This window comes from Podarcis raffonei, chromosome 1 (genome assembly GCF_027172205.1).
Source record: "Podarcis raffonei isolate rPodRaf1 chromosome 1, rPodRaf1.pri, whole genome shotgun sequence".
In the NCBI taxonomy this organism is placed as follows: Eukaryota; Metazoa; Chordata; class Lepidosauria; order Squamata; family Lacertidae; genus Podarcis; species Podarcis raffonei.
In genome coordinates this window covers 116,782,763-116,806,851 of record NC_070602.1, presented here as the reverse complement: position 1 = coordinate 116,806,851, position 24,089 = coordinate 116,782,763, and the positions used below count along the sequence as shown (strand labels likewise).

The 24,089-nt window shown below is 44.4% G+C and overlaps 1 protein-coding gene across 6 annotated transcripts in view; it reads left to right on the top strand.

Annotated features, from left to right (window-relative positions):
- RAPGEF4 (Rap guanine nucleotide exchange factor 4) overlaps positions 1–12,943 on the top strand; it is a 173,078-nt gene extending 160,135 nt beyond the window's left edge. For all 6 annotated transcript variants that reach the window (XM_053359411.1, XM_053359436.1, XM_053359405.1 and 3 more), the window contains 6 exons: positions 3,131–3,221; positions 4,891–4,941; positions 5,630–5,717; positions 6,058–6,122; positions 11,029–11,083; positions 11,549–12,943. In XM_053359411.1, the coding sequence (XP_053215386.1) occupies positions 3,131–3,221; positions 4,891–4,941; positions 5,630–5,717; positions 6,058–6,122; positions 11,029–11,083; positions 11,549–11,676 (478 nt within the window). In that variant the 3' untranslated portion in view covers positions 11,677–12,943. The remainder of the gene's footprint in view (positions 1–3,130; positions 3,222–4,890; positions 4,942–5,629; positions 5,718–6,057; positions 6,123–11,028; positions 11,084–11,548) is intronic.
- Positions 12,944–24,089: the final 11,146 nt, after the last annotated feature.

Genomic DNA, 24,089 nt, shown 5'->3' with positions numbered 1-24,089 from the left:
TTGCTCCACCCACTTTTGGTTCTTGCTTGTTCCGCCATGAAGTGTGGTCCACTTTTGCTTTTCCCCATGGGTTAAAGGCCCCTCATAGGGGAAAAAAAAAGATTCCCCAGCCTTGTCCTAAACCAGTAGCAGAGAACCTAACAGTATAGCCCAGACGTCTCTGTGGTGTTCGTACGGAGCCCCCGGTCATCTCACGGACTATTGACCCGTACACCACTAATCCGCTGCCACCAACCAGGTCCTCCCCAGTAAAATCACTTCAGTCTCAGTCAGCTTCTCAATTAATAAAGAAGAGTGTATTTTATTTCAGACACAAACAAAACTTTTATGGCATACCAAACGGTGTTCCTCTTTACTTTCTTAGTCTTATGTTCCTCTCTCTATCTCTTCTACCTCCCCACACTCAAGGACCAACTGCCCTAACTGTCTCTCTATTACCAACTGCCTTTCCCAACCAGCCAACCCACTAAATCCAACCAACTACCCACCCACAACTCCCAACGAACTCTTCCCAGAACTCCTCCCAGAACTGGTTTTATAGTCCCACTGACTCCACCCCCCTGGGTCCTGTCTGTGCAACCTATTTAACTATTTCCCCTCCAGCACTCTCTCATATATGTTAACGTCACAGTCTCTTTCCCACAAACCACCTCCAGATATTTACTGAACTGCAGCTCCCATCGTGCCTGACAAGTGACATGATGGGCGTTGGAGCCCGAGAACTTCTAAACATTGACTAGTCCTGTGCTGGGGTGCTGAGCATTCTGGGGGTATTACCCGTGACAATTTCATCACAGATAAGGGGAAGGTTTGGCACGGAGAATACATATGTGATTTCCCCTACCCGAGCATGATTCAGATGTATAAAACTTATTTTTCCCCTATAGTTTTTTGCTCTCCCATAGTTAATTTTCTGGGCGGCATACATCAAAACATAAATGCAAATACAACATTAAATACTAACAACAGCAAAGATAAAAATTACCATATAAGTTACCAGAACACTATCTTATGGGGAAATGTCCCCTTGTATCAACAGAAGCAACGTTTGAATTCGGCCTTTGTCTCTTAGCAGGTTATGTTACTTTTGTTTCTCTAAATTGGAAGCTGAACTTGTGCTGAATGGGACTCCCAAAACCTAGCTAAGTGAGCATTGTTTTTGGAAATGCCCAGAGAATGGTGTTTATTGAGTGGAAGAGAATTAAGAAATACCGTACTTTTCGCACCATTACACTCAGTTTTTTTCGCCTAAAAGGTAAAGGGAAATGTGTGTGCGTGTTATGGAGCGAATGCAGGCAGGAGGAACCGCTCTTGCTGGCTGTTCGGCAGCCTCTCTTCCTCCGCTTGGCTGGCTGAGAAGCCGGCAACAGCTGAGCAACAGCTGAGTGTCGGGAGACAGCCTCTCTTCCTCCTGTCTGCCTGCTCTATGGCTTTTTGGCTAGGTGGGAGAAGGGAGGCAGCTCGGAAGCCAGCAAGAGCTGCACGCAGTGTGTAAAAGCCAAGGTGGGGAAAGGGAGACAGCCTCTCTTTCTCCTGTCTGCCTCCTCTATGGCTTTTTGGCGAGGTGGGCGCTCGGAAGCTGGCAAGAGCTGCGTGTAAAAGCCAAGGTGGGGAAAGGGAGACAGCCTCTCTTTCTCAGTGTCTGCCTGCTCTATGGCTCTCCCTTACACAAATGTAAGCGGCTCTTACTCTGCTTTCTTTACAATGAGCCGGAAGGAGGGACAAAGAGGGCATCCCCTTCCGTCCCTCCCCCAGCACCTCACCGGTAAATTCAAACAAAGTGGCTTACAAGGCTCGTGTCCCTGAGTCTCCTCCTCCTCTTTTTGCTCCGGTTCGAGGCAAGGCAGCTCCACAAATGTGAGTTCCCCCTCTCTCTTCCTTCCCTCCCTCCCTCCCTCCCTCTTTCAACTTCAAAAAATATTGGGGGGACAGCCAGGTAAGCCCCACTCACATACCACAATGGGGGATGGGGGATGACTCCCTCAAATATTTAATGGGGGGGGTGAAGGCACCTAGGCCCATAGGAGTTGGCTGCTTTGCCTAGGACAAATGCGAGCTCTCCATCTCTCTTCCCTCCCTCCCTCCCTCCCCTCCTTCTTCCAACTTCAATAAAATATTGGGGGGGGGCAGGTACAGGTAAGCCCCATCTCACAGACTGCAATGATCTCAAGACAAAGTGCATGCACACTGGTACCTTATATGAATGGCAATGCCCATCAGCATGGGGGGATGATGACTCCCTCAAATATTTAATGGGGGGGGGGTGAAGGCACCTAGGCCTATAGGAGTTGGCTGCTTTGCCTAGGACAAGTGTGAGCTCCCCCCCCCCTTCCTTCATCACTGTATTGGAGATAATCATACATTACTGACAGTTCCTTCATTCACGTGGTTACAAAACACGGATCCACATGGATCCTCAGGATTTTTGCACTGGGTCACCCCAAATTCACCATCAGATCACATAGCATGTCCATGGCTACAGCATGCACCAAAAAAATCACGCACCCACTGTTGCCTGGGGCCGCAGTGGTGCAAAAACGTGGTTACAAAGTACGGATCCACGTGGATCCTCAGGATTTTTGCATTGGGCTACCCCAAACTCACCGTCAGATCACATGTCTGTGGCCACAGCATGAACCACAAAAATCATACATCCACTGTTTCGTTTAGAATATTTTTTTTCTTGTTTTCCTCCTCTAAAAACTATGTGCGTGTTATGGTTGGGAGCGTGTTATAGAGCGAAAAATACGGTACATAGAACAAAAATAAAGCGGTATGAAGAGGACTTTTAAGGAGTATCAGAATAAGACGCTAAGTGGTGACATTGTGGGTGTATTATTAAACCTTTCTTGTTTCACAATTGCTTGTGATTTGCTGTAATCCTCAAGAGGCTAACTTGGAAGTCAGTCCGGGTGATTCAGATGGTTTGCTTGTGAGAAAATATGCTCAGAATTGCAACCGAAGGGGTTAGTCTAAAATAAATACAGTAGGATATCCTTCCAAGCACGATAATAAGACTTGTCTGGATGAATACTTCCAAAATATAGAAGCACTCTAGAAGCCAGGCTTTCTGATTCTCAGTTTGTCCCCCCCCCCCGCCCAATCAAACTGTGAACCTCTTCTTTTCTAGTTGCAAGGAATACAAAAACTTGAATTCCTTTTTCGCTTTGATCATGGGACTGAGCAACGTTGCGGTAAGCCGCCTCACAATGACATGGGAGGTGAGTGCAGAGTAAATCCTAGTTCTACAAATGTTGCTGCCTTTCATTTCTTCCTTTGATTTTTCTGCTTTTGCACATCGTGGTAAATCATCATTGACAGTTCACCACGAATGAACTTCCTATCGGGAAGAATGAACCGCAATTCCTAGCTGAGCATTACGTCTGAACCAGGCACCACAGACCACAAGATGAAGTCAAGATTTCCTTTTCGCTTACCATTCATGGTTTGTTCAGAGCAAAACAAGTCACGGTTCCTGGTGATTTCATCACACTAAGCCCTGGGATTGTGGTTCTGTGCCATTGCTTATGCTAATGGAGGAGTGAAGCAGTAGTGATCTCTGCATTCACAGTAAACCATTTACCATAGTTTACAGTTTCAGTGGAACCAAACATAAGAAGGGCTGTGCTGGATCAAGCCAGTGACCCAACTAGTTGAGAAGCCCTAAATGGCCTCAGTCCAGTATATCTGAAGAAGCGTCTCCACCCCCATCATTCTACCCAGACACTGAGGTCCAGCGCCGAGGACCCTCTGGTGGTTCCGTCGCTGTGAGAAGCCAAGTTACAGGGAACCAGGCAGAGGGCCTTCTCGGTAGTGGCACCCGCCCTGTGGAACGCCCTCCCACCAGATGTCAAAGAGAACAACAGCTACCAAACTTTTAGAAGACATCTAAAGGCAGCCCTGTTTAGGGAAGCTTTTAATGTTTGATGTATCACTGTATTTTAATATTTGGTTGGAAGCCGCCCAGATTCTCTGCCTGAAACCCAGGATAGCCATGGCTAGTCAACAGGAATGCCAGTGAGCTCAATGGACCTAATGGCAATGAACTCAGCATAAGGCAGCTTCCCATGTTCCTGTGAGGGAGCTGATGGTCATTTAAAAACAACAAGTTGAAAGTCCCCTGTAGCTCAGAGAACTAGTGTATACATTTGTTGGATCCTGACCTTAGTCATACGTGTTCCAGTAATGATAACAAAGGAGAGAGAGAGAGAGAGGGAGAGAGAGAGAGAGAGAGAGAAACAGTGACCTTTGGTTCCAGAGCTAGCTCAGATTATATGTGGTAGTTCATATTATACAGCACCTTCCGGAAGTGCGCACTTGAGGAACGATTGGTCTGTGTACACATTGCAGAGGTCTGTTGTCCTTTAATGTAAATAATTTCGCCAGATCACTGCTCCCAAGGACGTCATTTTTTATTTCTTAAATGCGCTGCACTAAAGATGAGGCCGACGTGAAACTTGAAACAGATGTGTCTTCTTCATCCCCTCCCCACAAAAAAAAACCCCCAAACAAACCCTGCAGATGAACGCTGGGAAATCCACACTGGCATGTGGACCGCTTTGCTGCTCCATAACCTCTGCGAACCAAGAGAAAATCTCTCTGGCATTTCCCAGGGTATTGGGGGAGGGGTGGGGTGTATTTTGGATCCCAAACGGCTAAAAGCTTCGTGGCTCTCTATTTATAATCTGGTTGCTAGGAGACTTACTGTATTCCCCCCCCCCGCAGCTGCATTGTTGTAAACCTGTGGCAAAAGAGCAAGTCTTTTTCCATCTCGGGGCTGTATTGTAGGAACTGTGCGTTGGGCAAATTCAGTCCGCCGCACACACAGTTCAGTCCATCTTGATTCGATTACAGGCTTCCCACATCTGTGCTTGTCTCTTTTATTGACAGAAACTTCCGAGCAAGTTCAAGAAGATCTATGCAGAGTTTGAAAGCTTAATGGTAACTGGCTTAATGCTTAAGTGTGCGCTACCTGGATTCACCCTGGGTTCTGAACACCTGATCTGAATTTGTCTACTTTCCAACGTTTTATGTGTCCTTGTGTGACTTTAAGGAGTTTATGAGCCCGCCACAGCACTGATAAAACAAGCATGTATGACTAATAAATTATACTCTCAGGGAGCCTATTCTGAGAAAATATATGCCCTACTTAAAATCGGCCTGGGAAATTTAGAAAACTTTATCATCCCTTGATATTTCTGCTAGATTCTATATTCCAACCTGCATGCATTATTGTTACAGATTCATGGTTTTAGAGTTTTATAGAGATGGCTCAGCGAATGCATAAAGGAGAAGCATGCAACAGTTCTCTTCTTCAGATAAGCACACTGTTTAATAACCACACCTCTAGCTGTATTTTCCCTTTTGATAATAAACACTTCTTTTGTTAAGTAATTACACTCTCATCAGACAGCACGTAACTTATAAGGAACAGGCAGCTAATGAAATGGATGATTACTATCTTTCCAAAGAAGTGTTGAAAGAAGACTATCCTTATTATGAACGAAGCATAAATTAGGTTATGAAATTATTACATTTTTTTAAAAAAACACACAACTGTTGACTAACAAATATTTGTATTTTACGAAATACTTGCACAGGTCTGACTGTGTCTCCCCCCCCCCCCTAGGACCCATCAAGAAATCACAGGGCCTACAGACTGACGGTGGCTAAACTTCAACCTCCCGTTATTCCATTCATGCCTTTACTCATAAAAGGTAACTATCTGAAGGGGGTGAAGAGCATGCAATAATAATAATAATAATAATAATAATAATAATAATAATAATAATAATAATCTCAAATGATACTTTTGATCCCCATTTCCCCATTTTGCAGAAGTCCTAAGAAAGAAAAAGGTTCTTTCACAAATCTAAGCGTTACTGTCTAAATGTTACTTTTTTCTTTTTCTTTTACTTTTCACAAGTAAATGCTTTGAATGGGCAATAACATGTAGGAAGTGAAAAAGTTGGTCCATCTTCTCAGTGACTGGATATCTATCTATGTCGGATTCAACTATTGCCAGTTACACACGTGGTGCCTTTATTTGTATTGCAGACATGACATTTATCCATGAAGGGAACAAGACCTTCATCGACAATCTAGTGAACTTTGAAAAAATGGTAAGTAGGGCATATTACTAAAGCAAGATTTTCGATGGCTCTGTAAGAGTGATGTCTGAGCACTGGGCGTTACCTGCATCCTATAGAAATGGGTGGGGGGAAACTGATTCCCATTGCTTTTGGGATGTGGGTCCACCCCATAGTTGTACAAAATGGGCTGAGTAGCAGGCTGGCCCCGGGACAAGGCAGGCTTTCAGACTGGAAAATATAGAGTGCAGCAGGTTTCAGTTCAGAGTAAAATCTATTGCCTTTCTGGGTTGCAGATCTGTGTTTTTAAGTACAGTCGTACCTTGCTTTTCGAACAGCTTAGTTCTCGAATGTTTTGGCTCCCGAACACAGCAAACTCTGAAGTGACTGTTCCGGTTTGTAAAGTATTTTTGGAAGCTGAACGTCCGAAGGGGCTTCCATGGCTTCCGATTGGCTGCAGGACCTTCCTGCAGCCAATCAGAAGCCGCACTTTGGTTTCCAAACGTTTTGAAAGTCGAATGGACTTCTGGAACGGATTCCGTTCAACTTCCAAGGTATATACTGTATACTGTTTTGTTGCTTTTATGTATACCACTTGAAGATTTTGAAATCCTAAGCAGTTTGGAAATGCTTTGAAGTGATTGGCAAATAAATGAACCACTGATTTAATTCCATAGATCCAGCATAAATTTTAAAGTTACTTGCCCCTTGCAGGTTAGCGTTGCTCGTCTATATACTGCCAACGAAGCCACAGCAAGTTCTCTTACCAAAATCATTATTTATCTGCCTAATTTCTCTCAGTAGCTAATTTTGCTGGCAAATGCCAATGGTTAGGCATATTCTGATCTACCTGGAATTTCCTGCTTCCTTAGGAAACGGACTTCCTTGACGCACATCAGTTAATAGAATTCTGCTGCTTCCTTTTTCTCTTTTTTCTTTCACTTTTCGCTCAGACTACCTGTTCTCCAAATCAGCCTCTAGAGGGCAGCCTCTCACATACCAAGTCAATGGATTGTGTAATGGCATGTTAATAACACTGTACTATTTTTTATTATTATTTAAAAAAAACCTACCTATTTTAAAACTATTTTGATTTTCCTAATGGATTTGGTACAGCATGTTGAGCAGGCAATGGCATCCCTGGAGCCCGTAAAGACTGTCTGCATTAGACCACAAATTCAGAGGCCTTTTTGTTTGAGTTAGCACCCCATAGTACGACAAAGGCCCGGTTTTTTTTAATGTTGCAGGTCTCTAACTTTAAGCATGCCAACGGAGCTCTTGTGAACGGATGGTTTTCTGTGCAAATAATAAAATAATAACCATAGCAACAAAATATTTTGAATATTAGTAAAGTGTAGTTGTCTGGAGAAATTATTTATGAGGTAAATAATATTTTTTTTAAAAAAAAGGTCAGGAAGATAAAGGCCTTAGATTTCCCCTCACATGCCCATTTTCTACATGCAGGGAACATTGGTGTTTGCCCGAAAGACCATTCAGTACATCCCAGAGATGAAGGTTTGCTGCATCGTCTGCTGTTAGGGAGAGTTGTGACTTAATCTGTGCCAAAAATCAAGCCCAGTGGGGCTTTAATTCCCCACCACCACCACCAAAAAAACCAGAAGCCAGTTTTGCAAATTGCCTGATTCTGTGAGGCTGCCATTCACCTGTCAGGCTAGTGAGTTCTCCAGGACGAATTATGCAGTCAAATATTTGGCACTGGTGCTGTCGGGGGGGGGGGGACTAGAGGCCTAGGACAGGCCTTCTCTGTCTTTAATAGCTGCGCTAAAGAAAGCGTCCTGGCAGGTACCACTTTTCATGCAGGAATGACAAAAGCTGCAGAAATTTGCCTTTTTGCACAACTCCCAAAAGGCGCAGGAGTCCTGGTCAGGGTTTGTTTTTTTTAAAATCCAGTCTTCACTAACCTACCTGTCACTTACCGACACAGCATCTTCTCCCAGTCCTGTTTTGCCTGATCCAGGCAATGGGGATAAAATGCAGCTGCAAAACTGTGGCTCCTAACCTGACCAAGAAAAAAAATCAAGGCTTCTGTTGTAGGTAAAGGTAGACGAAGAACCATAGCTGTCAAGCGTCCCTTATTTGGCGGGACAGCCCCTTATCCCAGTGCCGTGTCCCGCTGCTGTCCCTTATTGATGATGTCCCTTAAATTTCCCGGGTTTCAAAGGAAGCAGCTCCTCTCCCTCCCTCCCTGCCGGCCAGGGAGGAGGGAGGCTCCAACTGTGTTGCTTGGCTGCATTGCTCACCCAATAAGGAGTCTAAGAACGACTAGGGGATGGAGCTTGCATGCCTTGTGCCGATCAAATCGGCTGTGTTGCCTGGGGACTCGCCTTTGCTCAGCGCTTCCCAGCGGAGAGGTGACGGTGGTTTTCCTTGCTGCATCCCCTTTGCCGAGTTGTTGTGCTGTGGGAAGCACCGCTTGAGGCTTCGTTTGGCTGCTGGCTGGGCTTTCTGCCTTTGGCTCAGAGGGGCTCAGAAGTTGAACATACATGTGCTGGGAAAATCCCTTATTTTGGCTGCTGATCCCTTACTTTTCGAGGCTGCTGGTCCCTTATTTTCAAATCTGTAAGTTGACAGCTATGCGAAGAACTGCAGGTGCATAGCTGGGGGCCCAGCTAGAGAGTTTTGCCTTTATGCCTGGAGTTGGCCATGAGAGGAACATGCCTTCCTGATGGAAAAGCAAGATGCACAAGAACAGATTCCACTGTTGTCCCTGTCTCTCTCCCCCCTCCCCAAATTCCTTGCGTCAGGAAAAGAGCTTCTGGTGGCACTTATCTAATGTGCTTCGCGAGAATATCGCTGTCATGGTACTTGCTGAAAAGCAGCCCATAGGGGCATTCCAAGACGCCTCTGCAACACAAGCTTCTCCATCCATGGCCGTACAAAAATAGTGCCACCAGCCACTGGTTCTCCTTTTTACTGAGACTCTTCACCCTTGAGGTGTGAAATGAGGATTAGCGAATTTGTGCATATTGGTTTTCAGGTTTTATGGAGCTGAACAAAAGGAATCCACGCACTGATCCTTATGGGGGGGGCGGGGGAAGAGAGGGCAAGCATTCTTTCGTTTTTGGAACATAAAGATTATGCAAAAAAAAAAAGTGAAGTATGTGACTTAAACCCTTAGTGGTTTTTGTGTGGTGTGGTATGAATATTTATAACAACATTGGAGCCTGGGTCTAGGAATGGATTAGCAGAAAATGTCCTGGCTTGCTGCCACTATTCTAGGCTGCCTGCAAGCTGAATTGGAACTGCAGGATGAGGGTGTCGAGATGACGGGGCCAGCCTGGAGAATTCATTGTAATGTATGGTTGGCTGTGTTGTGGAGGGATCCAGATTTAGTGCTGCATAACTTTCCAGCAATGGAGTTCCAAACCACACTGGGAAAACTTAAACTATTTTTGGGGGGGAGGGGGATACAAAGTTAGCAAACAGTTTGATGGTGGGGGTTGCATGTGTGTGTGTGTTGTTGGGTTGGGATTATTATTATTACAGCTGTACCTTGGATCCTGAACACCTTGCGAGTTGAACGTTGTGGCTCCTGAACCGGTTTGCAAACGTTCTTTGGAACCCGAACGTCCAACGCGGGTTCTATGGGTTCCGATTGGCTGCAGGAGATTCCTGCAGCCAATCGGAAGCCACACCTTGGTTTCCGAACGTTTTGGAAGTCGAACGGACTTCCGGAACGGATTCCGTTCGACTTTTCTGAGGTACGACTGTATTTTTTGTGTGCAGAACTTTGAACTCTTTGTTATCCCTTAGACGTTTGAATTTGTAAGTAGAGTCAACAATCTGCTGCTGGGTTTCCCAAACGTGGGTCTCCAGCTGTTTTTGGACTACAACTCCCATCATCCCTAGCTAGCAGAACCAGCGGTCAGGGATGATGGAATTGTAGTCCTGAAAGATCTGGAGAGCCACGTTTGGGGACACCTGATCTACTGTTTCCCTTATGAAACATTACTAAGGCCAGCTTTACAACCAGTTTGAAAGCCAGATTCCTAAATGAAAAATAATAAAAAGAACCAGATTTATAACCATAAATTTTTTAAAAAATGCAAAGGGTCCGTGCATTGTACAGTTATATGTTTTCCTGAGTCGTATTGGTCTGAAAGAGTCATTGGCAACCATTCCTCTTTGGTACAGTACCTTTCGGTAGATGTGGCAACGGGAATGTTGTGTTTGTGTTCACTGCTGTTTCCAAATGTTTGGTACTGCATGGTTTTTTAAAACACTCCCAGGTAAATGTAAGAATGAAACATAAATAAACACCTGTTCAGTATGGAGGAGGTCACTGAAAAGATTTTACCGGAACAGAAAAAGGATTAAACAAATTCATTCAACAGATAGGACAGCAGAATCTTGCCTCCTTGTTCACAAGCAGTGTGTTTCTGAATAGCAGATACCTGGGGGCGACAAAAAAAGAAAGCAAATTGTCTCCATGTCCTATCAGCCTTCTTCAAGCTGGTATCCTCCAGGTGTTTTGGGGGTTTTTTTTACTACAACTCCCATCATCCTTGACAATTAGCTATACTAGCTGGGGCTGATGATCTTTTTGTTTCAAAGCTTCTGGAAGACACCAGGCTGAATTATAAATAGAGCCTTGGTTTGATCCCACATGGTGATTTGCTTAGGTTGCATACAAACCTAAGCAAATCACCTGTCATTGTCATTGTTGCTGGAAAAGCCTCAGAGAGCTTGTTCAGATACTGCAGAAAAGCACGTGTGGGGCATTTTATCATTTCTGAACATAGGTGGAGCAGTCCATCTATAAATGCATCCCCATGTTAAAAGAGGCATGCCTATAGAAAAGTAGGGCTCCTGGAATGGGGAGGAAGTCTAGACTAAACCCTTTTTAATTCTGACAGGCTTGCTTGCCACATGCAGGACGATGGTTTTAATATGGTTGGCTATTATTTTTTCCTTTCAGCGTATGATTTCAAAAACCGTTAGGACAGTGAAATTCTGCCGGAGCCAGCCTTTCAGTAAGTATCAAAATATGTGTGTTGTTACTGATACAGTTGTTCCCTCTATGCCACAAGTTTATAGGCTGCGAACACAATCTGGAATTACAGCCTATGTTAGAGGCACAATCTAATTCTACTGAAATCAGGGTGTGCCTCCTGAGTCATTTTACTAGAGATATCAAGGTTTTGGGGTTTTAATCAGGTTACCTATGCTGATAAAATAATGCACACCGTTCCTCCAGTATTTGTGAAAAATAACCAAAGAGAACTAAACGAAGCACCAATTTGTGGGACGAGGATTACAGAAGAATGCAGCAAGGTTAATTTGAAAGGGAGGGAAGGACGGGGCTTTGTGAATGTGGCGTTCTGGCTTTGCATGTTTATATATTATTCTGCTGGTGGAAGGCTGCGTGGCTTGTCTTGTTCTGCTCAGATTTGCGTTTGACTAAGCGTACCAATAGCACATCACTTCTGTTTCATCAGATCCCGACGCATCTCTGGTGAATAAAAACCATCAGGATGTCCGGAGTTACGTTCGGCAATTAAGTGTGATTGACAACCAGAGGACTTTATCACAGATGTCACACCGGCTAGAACCACGACGTGCTTAAAACCTTTCAAGTGATTACACCTTCCCCTTTTCCTCCGGTACAAGGTCATTTGTTCGACTTTCTGTGCTACTGCACTGCCACTGCAAAAATAAGCAACAACAGATTCTAACATCTTAGGTAATTAACGCACAATGGTAACTGCCTTCCCTGAGAAATAACAGAGGCTGTTTGAAGAGGTCGTGAGCTGTAGCTGGGAGATTACTGGTGTTATATATACTTCTGGTTCGTTTTGAAACACACGAAACGTCTTGTATATAAAATAAATCTTTATTTAAGAAATTAAAAAAAGGAGAGAAAAAGAGGACATGAAAAACAAAATGGTATAACAGCTGGTGAAAAGTTGATCCTATAACTTCTGCCGTTTCCAGTGAATGTATAGGTGGGTTCTCTTATCTAATAAAAGAAATAGCAGTATTTTCTAATACATTATTAAACTGAAGGCCAACTTCTGCCCTTGGTTTTGCATGTTTGGCTCTCAAGAGCTTCAGTAGCAAAAGAAAAATTAAAAATAAAATACCTAATGGCAGAAAACAAGGTACAGTTATGAATTGCCATGGCTTTAGTATTCGGAGAATAGTCAAAAAAGCCTTTCCCTGTAAGAGAATTATATTTTTTAAGTCAGCTCTTAACCACATTTGCCTTACTACAGTAGAGCATTGTGGCCACTTAAGTTAACCTGAGCACTGACTGGGCCTCTAATACTTAGGTACATATTTGTTTACATTTCATTTCTTTTGGGATTTTTCTTTAAACTGCCAATCAGGATTTTACAAAATGCCAGGAAAAAAGTAATGATAGTTTGGGAGGAGGGGGGGGGAAAGCATTGAAAACTTGCAAAAAACAACAACAACCCACAAAACTTCTTCAGAAAGAGCACAATATGCACAACATCTTTTCAAAATAATAATGTTTCTTTTTTCCTGGGCACTGAAACCTTTGACAATCAGCTACACCTTTGGGCTGATTAGGTTTGTCTTTTCTGGATTTTAAACTTTACAAAATATCCTCCGATTTTCAGGAACCGTTTTGCACTTTTAAGTAGGCAGTATACAGAAACGTCAGTTCATTGTGAGGATTATTTATTTCTTTACGTGTTCGTTGTTGCGCCACAACAAATTACTTTAATCTTGTTTTATTCAGCATGTAATTGAAGTACAATTTGGTCTTTGTACTGTACACGCTCTACATTTCATGGCTACGAGGAGTGTGTTGTATGTTTTATGTAAATAAAATGCACTATCTTCATTAAACGTAACTGCCAATGAAAGCATGTGTGCCATCCTTTATTAAAAACGGTAGCGCCTGTTATTTGCACCTTGATCTATTACTATAGACACTATCTTTGCCCAACGTAGACAGTAGCTGAACTTTGCTATTATGCATTCAATAAGTACTTCCCTCCTCTCTCTCTTTCAGCAAACCTCCTATTTGACACTGAAATAGCTGGACCATAGCGCAAATGATAGAGCAGACTTTGCATGCCAGAAAGCTTCCGATTCAATCCATAGTATCTCCAGGTTGGACTGGACCATTGGTCTGGCTTGCCTTCCTATGAGTTTGGGCTTCACTAGACTGAAGGCATTCAAGCACATTGGAACTTTAGGTTTGTACAGTTAAAAGGGGTTCAAGGGCCCTGTTGCCCTAGCAAGACAAATCCACTTCATAAAAGAATTGGGTGCTTTGTGGTCTGCAGCAAATGCACAGAAAGGTGTAGGATGAAGAAACAGCCGAAAGGAAGGCATCTGAACACCCTGCAAGCAAATCGGGATGAATGCACAACAAGAATCCAACCTCAGTGTAAGTGGCCTGCCTTTTTGAAGGTGAAAAGGACCCAGAGAAGAATTCAGGGGCCATTGCATAGAAATGGCTTTCTCAACTCCAGCAAACAGAGACAAGTAGAGACAACTCGGTGAAGGGCAACCTACTCATACGTGTTACGTGAGTCCAAAGGGTTTAATGCAGCACGCTGGGAGAGGCAAGAGAGGAAAACAATGCTCTCAAAAGCCTCCTAAACTCAGGCAGGGATTGTCTCTCTTCAAACGACAGATTGGGGCATGTCCCCACCCTTTAAAAATCACGTTAACAGACCAGGCAATAATCCTGGAATTTAGTCATCAGCCTGGCATAAAATGGGAAGGTGAGTGTACAATTGACAGGCCGAGGTTTCTTGATTGTGAAAGGAAGCTCCCTCCAGATTTTTAGAAACCAACATTTTCACTGAGCTAGTGCAAAGGGTGGTGTTCCTCAGCCTCAGGGCTGGCCCAAGACACTTTGCTACCCTTCCCATATCCCAAGTCAAGGTACGTAGGGGAAGGGGGAGGGGCATTTGATTCAGTTTGCATTTTAAGGTAAACTTACATTTTCTGAAACAAGATGAGAACCGGAACAGACTTTCCCCAAATTTTGCAGTGCAGTTTTCCAACTGGCGTATTCAAAAATGCATACACAAGGGTAAAGTGTGCATATAAATGCATATATTCGTGAAAATTGTTTTGTAAAGGTGTGTATGGAGGAGACTCTTAAGAGTCCCATGGACTGCAAGAAGATCAAACCTCTCCATTCTGAAGGAAATCAGTCCTGAGTGCCCACTGGAAGGACAGATTGTGAAGCTGAGGCTCCAGTACTTGGGCCACCTCATGAGAAGAGAAGACTCCCTGGAAAAGACCCTGATGGGAAAGATGGCGGGCACAAGGAGAAGGGGACGACAGAGGACGAGATGGTTGAACAGTGTTCTCGAAGCTACTAGCATGAGTTTGACCAAACTGTGGGAGGCAGCGGAAGACAGGAGTGCCTGGCGTGCTCTGGTCCATGGAGTCACGAAGAGTCGGACACGACTAAACAACTAAACAACAACAACAACAAAGGTGTGTATATAAGGCCAAATCACATAGAAAAAATGGGTGTGTTTTAGAGAAATCCGCACTAAAATGCTCGTGAATTCTGGTGAGGAAACCGATGTAGCAATGTGGAGAACTGAACTTATGGTTGGAAAAATGAGAAGCTGAAATCTATATATTCATGCCTCCCTACATAGTACCCAAATTATTTTGACACGTGAGGCAGAAAATCCCACATAAAATACCTCCCCTCCCCTGGAAGTCAAAAAACAAGGAAAATTGAAATAACTAACCATTTTGGTACTTTTTCACAACAGCCCAAATTGGCTTCCTGCCTGAGGTGGCTGCCTCACTTTGGGTAAAGAAGAGTCTTCTTCAAACCTGGAAAGAGTAAAGACACATTTACGAACCTCCTCATTTCACCCTTTTAAAATGAGCCTTGCCATATTCTTCCTTTATACTTGTCCCACAAATGGGTGCTTCCTTTAGCTTTTCATTAGTGGAGGCAGAGCTTCAGTGGCTTTTGTTTTAAATTTGACTTTTGTCTGTCCCTCGCGTGAAGGGCCCAGGGTGGATCACAGCTGTTTACAATACAATCGCAAAGTGCCGTTGCAGAAGCAACTTCTGGTTCTATTTTACGCGGAGCAACAGAACCTGGTTTAAGATCTGACACCTTTCCGCAATAGTCTCCCAAGGATGCCTGTGTTTCCTGCTTAATGGTATTAATTGTAGTAGCATGAATAATCTAGGCACGCAGCTGGCGTGCAGGAATTTATAAATGATCAAACTAATGCTGCTTTTGAAAACAACAGTCTTCTCCTTTGCGCTACTCAAGCCACCCCCCATGGTCTCAAAGGAGCTACATGTTGATGATAAAATAAACAGCTTAAATTAACGCTTATGACAATTGATATCTTCCCTCATTAGATTTCATGTCAACATCCACTATCAAAGATGAGACAATTTGCATCTTTTAAAGCAAATTTTAAGTATGCCTTTAACACACACACACACAGAGAGAGAGAGAGAGAGAGAGAGAGAGAGAGAGAGAGAGTTGTTGCTAGAAGTCAGAGCTTGAGAAAGAATATCAAGAGAAAGAGGAAAGATACAGTGAAGACTGAAGCCCTTTTGAGCATTCAAAGTGTTTCCCATTTGTAGGGTACAGCGATCTTGCTGTAATCAGTTGCCTGGTCGTCTTGTGGTAAATGGATGCCATGCTTTTCATTCAATATCTAAGCATGGGTTTTGTATCCACATTCTTGGTGCCTCACTGTCTCCCCACATCCTTTTTGTAGCACAGACAGGGACATCTAGTCCATACCCCTGCAATGCAGGAAACTTAGCGAAAACATCCATGACAGATGGTCATCCAAGGTCAAGGTACCCCTGACCATTAGGGTCCAGTCGCAGATGACTCTGGGGTTGCGCGCTCATCTCGCTTTCAGGCCGAGGGAGCCGGTGTTGGTCCGCAGACAGCTTCCGGGTCATGTGGCCAGCATGACTAAGCCGCTTCTGGCAAACCAGAGCAGTGCACGGAAACGTCGTTTACCTTCCCGCCGGAGCAGTGCCTATTTATCTACTTGCACTTTGACGTGCTTTCAAACTGCGAGGTGGGCAGGAGCTGGGACCGAACAACGGGAGCTCACCCCGTCGCGGGGATTCGAACCATCGACCTTCTGATCGGCAAGTCCTAGGCTCTGGTTTAGACCACAGTGCCACCCGCGTCCCTCTGTTTTCTGGAAACATTTGAAGTGGAAAACTGAGGATACTAGCCCATAGCTGGGATCCAGACCCCCATGCATTCCTTGGCTTTCAATTCCAATCTGCAGAACGGGAAAGCTGAATTTTGGGTTTCCGCTGTGGGCAGTGAGGAAGATCTGGTTGCAGACGTTGTTCCTCTTTGTTCAAAAGCAGACAGTATATCTGTCTGCAACAGAAAGACATGCATCAAGAGTCTGAAGCTCTGAAGTTCATGGAACTGCTTTAACAACATACCAAGTTTCAACTCCTGCACTGTTGAGCCTCAATGCATGATTCCAGGAGAAAGTAACTATACGGTGGTACCTTGGTTTTTGAACATCTTGGAAGTCGAACATTTCAGTTTTTGAACACCAAAAACCCAGAAGTAACCCGGAAGTCGAACAGTCTTCCAGAACAGATTACATTCAAAAACCGAGGCAGGTACCACTGTAAACACCAGAGCAAGAATCACTGAGACCATGCTGTCTCTTGTCCAGATAGGACTGCAGCTGACAAGTCAGCCTACCTAAACTGGTAAAAGCTCTTCCATTCAACAGGAGAAATCTGTGCCTCCAAGTGACAGAGATGGTTCAAGTAGCACCCTCTCAAACCGCCAAGCACACCGGAGGGAGTGCAGTCCTATACAAAAGCATAATAAATGGCATTCAGGTAGCCAAATTGCCAACCAACATCACTTACATCTCAGCCCATGATCAAGCACTATTTTAGTAGTTCCACTGCCAGGGCTGTCTTAAGCATATGTGGCGCCGGGGTGCAAAGATCCGCCCGCCCCCCAGGTTGACCAGTCCCAGGCGCGCAGGAGGGCGGAGCTCGCTGGCCACCTCAGCATCTCACTGGCTCAGTCGCCCCCAAACTTGTGACGCAGAGCCGCCCGGAGCAGAAGAGCCCGCCGCGGCGCTTCAACTGACGGTCAGGCTCTTCCCTGGACTCAACTCTTGGGCCCCGGACTCTCGGCCTGGTGCCCCTGAGAGCCTGGCGCCCGGGTGCCCCGCACCCCTAGCACCTATGGGTAAAGATGGCCCTGTCCACTGCGTCACCCAAATCAGTTGAAAAAGAGAAATAAAGCTGTTACGTTATCTGCATATAATAATAATAATAATAATAATAATAATAATAGTAATAATTTATTATTTGTACCCCGCCCATCTGGCTGGGTTTCCCCAGCCACTCTGGGCGGCTTCCAACAAAGATGAAAAATACACTAAAATGTCACATATTAAAAACTTCCCTGAACAGGGCTGCCTTCAGATGTCTTCTGAATGTCAGGTAGTTGTTTATCGCTTTGACATCTGATGGTAGGGCGTTCCACAGGGCGGGCGCCACTACCGAGAAGGCCCTCTGCCTGGTTCCCTGTAACTTGGCTTCTCGCAATGAGGGAACCGCCAGAAGGCCCTCGGAGCTGGACCTCAGTGTCCGGGCAGAACGATGGGGGAGGAGACGCTCCTTCAGATATACTGGATATTGATAAAACCTCGCCCCAAAATCTCCACATATGACTTCAGTTATTTTGTGTAGCTGTTAAGAATAAAAGATGTGCATGCCAAGGACTCTTTTAAAAATCCTGACTAGATGACTCTCACGGCCCCTTCTAACTCTACAATTCTAGTTTTCATGTTATAGCATAATGCTACCATCTTCTGGTATTGGTGATCCAGGAAGGAATGGAACCACCTTAAAATGGCGCCTCCAATTCCCCATGGAGAAGAAACAACAGGGCCACACTCCCTTGTCTCCGGCCTAAGATATCCATCAGGGCAATAAAATCTAGATCTAATGCTCCACTGAAATAAATCCATAAAACCAGCCTCATCCCAAAAATGCTTGGAATTGCCACAATACCCCTCAGCACTTAGCTCAGGAAGGGGACAGTAGCAACGGGCGGATGTTTAAATCTCCCAGCTTTTGTTCATTCTAATAGTATCCCATTTTATTTTATTTTTAACTGAGAGGCAAAAATCACTTTTACTCAGTCCCTAAGAGTAAAAAAAAAGGAAGAAAAAATAATAATCCTGGAAACACTGCGTTACTGTATTAGAGGATGCTGTCTGCTGCTAGCTCCTTGCAATGAAAGGAGATGAAAAGACAAAACAAAATAATTCACTCCGCTGAAAGGGAAAAGGACCAGATAATTCTCTGCGAGTCAAATAACTTTTCATATAATTTTTAATGCCATTTAAAAAGCTAACAAAACAAGTTAAGATAAAAATCGAAGGGTTTAACCTGCAGGGGTACCTAGAAGGGATAATGAGTTTTGCTATGAAAAAATAAAATGAGGGGAAAAAAGAAATATTTTAACAAAATGTAACTGGAGAAAATTATAACTCTAAATTGTTAACATAGCTTCTTAGTAAGGTCAACTGCATAATATACGGTACCTTAACCTCTTCCAGCAATTTTTTAAACACCATGCAGCTTAAATAGCCTTCTTCTGAATTCAGAGGTATTTCTTCTGGGAGACCTGAATGCAAATCAAGAGGTAATAGTGGAAGGAAATTAAAAGATGTGCTATTCTCATTTCGGGTTTTTTTCCCCTACTCGTAATAAGAAAAGCAGCACAGAGTGCGCTATGGCATAGTGAACCTCAGCCTTCTTGAATAGCTTTTCTTTCGCTGTTAATCTGAAATGCATTACACCCTGCCTTTTCAAATAACCATAGTGTTCTTTACTCTGATCAGCATTAAAGTTCAGCAGGAACAAGCAGCAGGTGTCACGAAGGGTCAACGTATTAGCAATCAAAGGAAATAATAGCCAGATTAAAAAGTTTTCCTTTAATAAAAAAATAAAATAAAAAAATCCCCAGAAACTTCTGCAACACCCTGGACCTTACTTTGAGCATAAACATTCCATGCACAGACTTCAACATTGGGGAGTCGAAATAAATTGTTAAGTGACACGGAGATCCGAATCTACGAGAATCCAGTTCCATTTGCCATTTTAAAAAAATAATTAATAGCTCGCCATCTGCAACTAAATTGGACTCAACACACACAGGGCATTCTGGCTTGCCACAGAAGGATGATGGAGAGAGAGAGAGAGAGAGAGAGAGAGAGAGAGAGAGAGAGAAGAAAAATAAGAGACAAAATTGTGCCAAGCAGGGATGGGGTAACTGAATGTGGCTTCTAGCTCTCTCTATCTGGTCCTCCAGTTGGGACTCTTCCCAGGCCAGAATTATCACTAGCTCTGTCTTGGGTGATGCTGTCTTGCTTGAACTCTGATAATGCTCCTTGCTGTACTGGGTAAGTCTGCCATTCCCTCACACATTTTATTATCTTTTTATATGTGCTGGAAGCCACCCAGAGTGGCTGGGGAAACCCAGTCAGATAGGTGGGGTATTATTATTATTATTATTTAATTTCGCCACAGAGTTGGCTACACCTACCCATGGCCTGGTCCCAGAACAATTCTGTTGCTCCACCCCTTTTCTGTTGCTTCATGGATATGCCTGTTGTATTATGATTTGTATTATGTATATTTGTACAGTGGCACCTCGGGTTACGGGACATGGGTGGCGCTGTGGATTAAACCACAGAGCCTCGGACTTGCCGATCAGAAGGTCGGCGGTTCAAATCCCCATGACGGGGTGAGCTCCCGTTGCTCGATTCCTGCTCCTGCCAACCTAGCAGTTCGAAAGCACATAAAAGTGCAAGTAGATAAATAGGTACCGCTCCGGCGGGAAGGTAAACGGCGTTTCCATGCGCTGCTCTGGTTTGCCAGAAGCAGCTTAGTCATGCTGGCCACATGACCCGGAAGCTGTACGCCGGCTCTCTCGGTCAATAAAGCGAGATGAGCGCCGCAACCCCAGAGTTGGCCACGACTGGACCTAATGGTCAGGGGTCCCTTTACCTTTACCTACCTCGGATTACAGATGCTTCAGGTTAGAGATGCTTCAGGTTACAAACCCGCTAACCCAGAAATATTACCTTGGGTTAAGAACTTTGCTTCAGGATGAGAACAGAAATCATGCCCTGGCGGTGCGGCGGCAGCAGGAGGCCCCATTAGCTAAAGTGGTGCTTCAGGTTAAGAACAGTTTCAGGTTAAGAACGGACCTCCGGAACGAATTAAGTTCTTAACCTGAGGTACCACTGTATTATGATTTGTTTTCTTTTTCTTTTCCCTTTTTTATACCTGTACCTCAGCCCACATGTATTTCTAGGGAGGCTACATATCAAATATATGTTGGATAACAATTTAATATTGGCTGATTTATTTTTAAAAGATGCACACATGTTAAATGGAAAGAAGTAGCATTCCGGCATCTTTTCACGTTACGCAGATCACACAAAAATGTGTCGGCAAGAACGTACTATTAGATTAGATTAGACAACGCAAATGGATGAAACAATGAGGCGCTCAGAGTAGATTCATAAAACAAGGCGAACGATGTTAAAACCCACATTGCACCACAGAGGAAAGCCGCTCTGAAATTAGAACAGCAATTTAACACTATTGGATCTCAAAGTTTAATATAAGAACTAGCATGAGGGCTATATATAAGATTAGAAATATGTTTGGAAATATTTACAATGTAGGAGTAACTGCCAGCTGAGTAAAGCCATCAACTACAAACTGTGATACTAGTGGAAATATTAAAGGATAAAATGGTTTTAACTTCTGCATGGCTTAAAAGGGGGTGGGGTGGTATTAGAAACCAAATCTGTTGCCTATTAATCTTGTTCTCGTGCTCCAGGCTTCTTCTGAAAACAGAACAATATAGAAGCACACCTTTCTACAGGGGATACATGTTACTGGGGTGCAAACCAACTATCAGGAAGGATGATTTAATCTAATTGTAGATTATGTCCTGATTTACAAAGATCGGTCCTCTGTTTAGAGAACTGACAGTCCTCTGTTTGAAAGTGTACAGTATTCTGTTTTAAAGGGCAGCAGAGTCCTTTTAGAAATGAAGAACCATAAGAAAAGAGGCTAGGAGGAGTTTTGGCATTGCCCACCAACTGGGACAGCAGATGGAGCCAGCCACACAAAGGTCACAACCTCGCCCGCTATGGTGAGGTGTGTATTTTTAGTTAGATCATGAAAATAATTTCAGAATCTGCAACAATACACGTGTGTGTGTGTGTGTGTTTTATTCATATACTGCCCTTTCAAAGATCTCAGGGCAGCTCACAGAATAAAATACAAGATAGGTAAAGGTAAAGGTATCCCTGCCCATACGGGCCAGTCTTGACAGACTCTGGGGTTGTGCGCCCATCTCACTCAAGAGGCCGGGGGCCAGCGCTGTCCGCAGATACTTCCGGGTCACGTGGCCAGCGTGACATCGCTGCTCTGGCGAGCCAGAGCCGCACACGGAAACGGCGTTTACCTTCCTGCTGGTAAGCGGTCCCTATTTATCTACTTGCACCTGGGGGTGCTTTCGAACTGCTAGGTTGGCAGGAGCTGGGACCGAGCAGCGGGAGCGCACCCCGCCGCGGGGATTCAAACCGCCGACCTTTCGATCGGCAAGCCCTAGGCGCTGAGGCTTTTACCCACAGCGCCACCCGCGTCCCTTACAAAATACAAGATAAAACATAGTAAATAATTAAACTAAAAGAACGAACACCCCCTTCCCACAGATGCAATAAAAATGCTGTAGGTTATTAATCAGCCATGGTTGAAGAGGAACATTTTCGTCTGGCATCTAAAATTATATAATAAAGGCGCCCAGCGAACATCCCTGGGGAGAGCATTCCACAAACGGGGAGCCAATACAAAAAAGGCCCTTTCTCATGCCACCACCCTCTGGACTTCACGTGAATTATCATATGCAAATGCTACACAAATCTGTGTACTGTTGGGTTATTTTGTGTGTGACATAATTCCTCTTTTGGAGGGTAATAATTCATACCCCACCCTCCCTGGCCAGAGCCGGGCTCAGGGCGGCTAACACCAGTAAAATTACAATAAAAACATAATAGGGGGAAAAAACATCAATTTAAAATACAGGTTAAAATACAATTAAAAATGCAGCCTCACTTCAAAAGTGGTCCATAGATCAAAACCATAAGGAGAGGGACACATAAGGGTCAGACTGAGTCCAAGCCAAAGGCCAGGCGGAACAGCTCTGTCTTGCAGGCCCTGCGGAAAGATGTCAAGTCCCGCAGGGCCCTAGTCTCTTGTGACAGAGCGTTCCACCAAGTCGGGGCCAGTACTGAAAAGGCCCTGGCCCTAGTTGAGACCAATCTAACCACCTTACGACTTGGGACCTCCAAAGTCTTGTCATTTGTGGACCTTAAGGTCCTTCGCGGGGCATACCAGGAGAGGCGGTCCCATAGGTGCGTGGGTCCTAGGCCACATAGGGCTTTAAAAGTCAAAACCAGCACCTTAAACCTGACGCTGTACTCCACCAGGAGCCAGTGCAGTTGGGAAAGCACTGGGTGAATGTGATCCCGCGGCAAGGACCCCATTAAGGAGCCTCGCTGCGGCATTCTGCACCTGCTGGAGTTTCTGGGTCAGCTTCAAGGGCAGCCCCGCGTAGAGCGAGTTACAATAATCAAGCCTGGAGATGACCGTTATGTGGCCACCCTAATCTTTAGGGGAACTTCTTTCCCTGCATCTATATGTAGCGTTCAGTTATTGTGGCATTTGCCATAGCCAATCAGAAGCAACGTTAAAACAGGGCAAGCCACATTCAGAACAGTGAGGTACGAGCCCAGAATCTCCATGGTCTGCATTCAGCTGGCGATGTGTTTGTGAAGATGGGAGACGGCACATCCATTACATTAACCGCTCGTGTTGGTGTTAATTGTGTTTCTTCTTTTGTTTCTTATGTTGTATTTTATTGCATTGCAGTTTGAATGACTGGTCTTAAACTATTCAAGATCCAGACCAGGAAATAGCTTGATATTTGGCATAGCTGATAAAATTCATAAAACCACCTAGCTTGCGTTTAAAAACTGGTCTTGGCGCCCTTAACATTATTTATGAGTCCTCTCCTCCCTGAGGCATCCTGTCCTATGGACTAAGATGCATACATCGATTTAAATATGGAGTGAGGCTGAGGCAACTGCCTGTGTGCGTCAGAGTGCTCTATGTCAATATATTATCAAGTTGCTTGAATAAATTCACAGTTGCCTCAGACTAAAAGGTGTGGGGAGGTGGTAGAGAGGCGAGCAGACTAGTCACAGTATCTGAGGCAACAGTCATGCAATATTTTTCCTGAGATATGAATACCCAGAGATCTATACTGGTGAGTCAAAAAGGCCACAGCTGCTCCTGTAGTTAGCAGCAGCCAGTAATAAACATCAGTGGGGTGATACGAGGGGCAGAGAAGGGAGCTTCCAGTCTAGGGGCTTCCCATTTAGCCAGACCCCACACCTGTTCTCTGGGACCCACCACTCCTAGGTGATTTGCATCTAACCAACTAAGGAGTGTGGGGAGACGGAAGAGAGAGGTTGCGGGGAGAGGAAGTTTCGAAATTCCTGCTGCTCGCATCACCTACTACAGAGGTAGAATGAGTTGTGCTTTGTGTGTATGTGAAAGAGAGAGTGTTGGATGTTAAATATGGGAAGCTACCAAGATGCCACCGATAAATAAAGCTACTTCCCTCAGAGGCTAATAAATTAATAATAATAATAATAATAATAATAATAATAATAATAATAATAATAAATAATTTATATCCTGCCCATCTGGCTGGGTTTCCCCAGCCACTCTGGGTGGCTCCCAACAGAACAACAACAACAACAACATGATAAAACATCAAGAAGGGCCTCAGATGAAGATGTCTAGGTCTGAGAGGAGAAGTGACCCTTCAAGTACTGAGGTCAAGATCCATGGGTGTTGCCAGGATTTTTTGGGGGGCAGGCTTTTGTTGGGGGG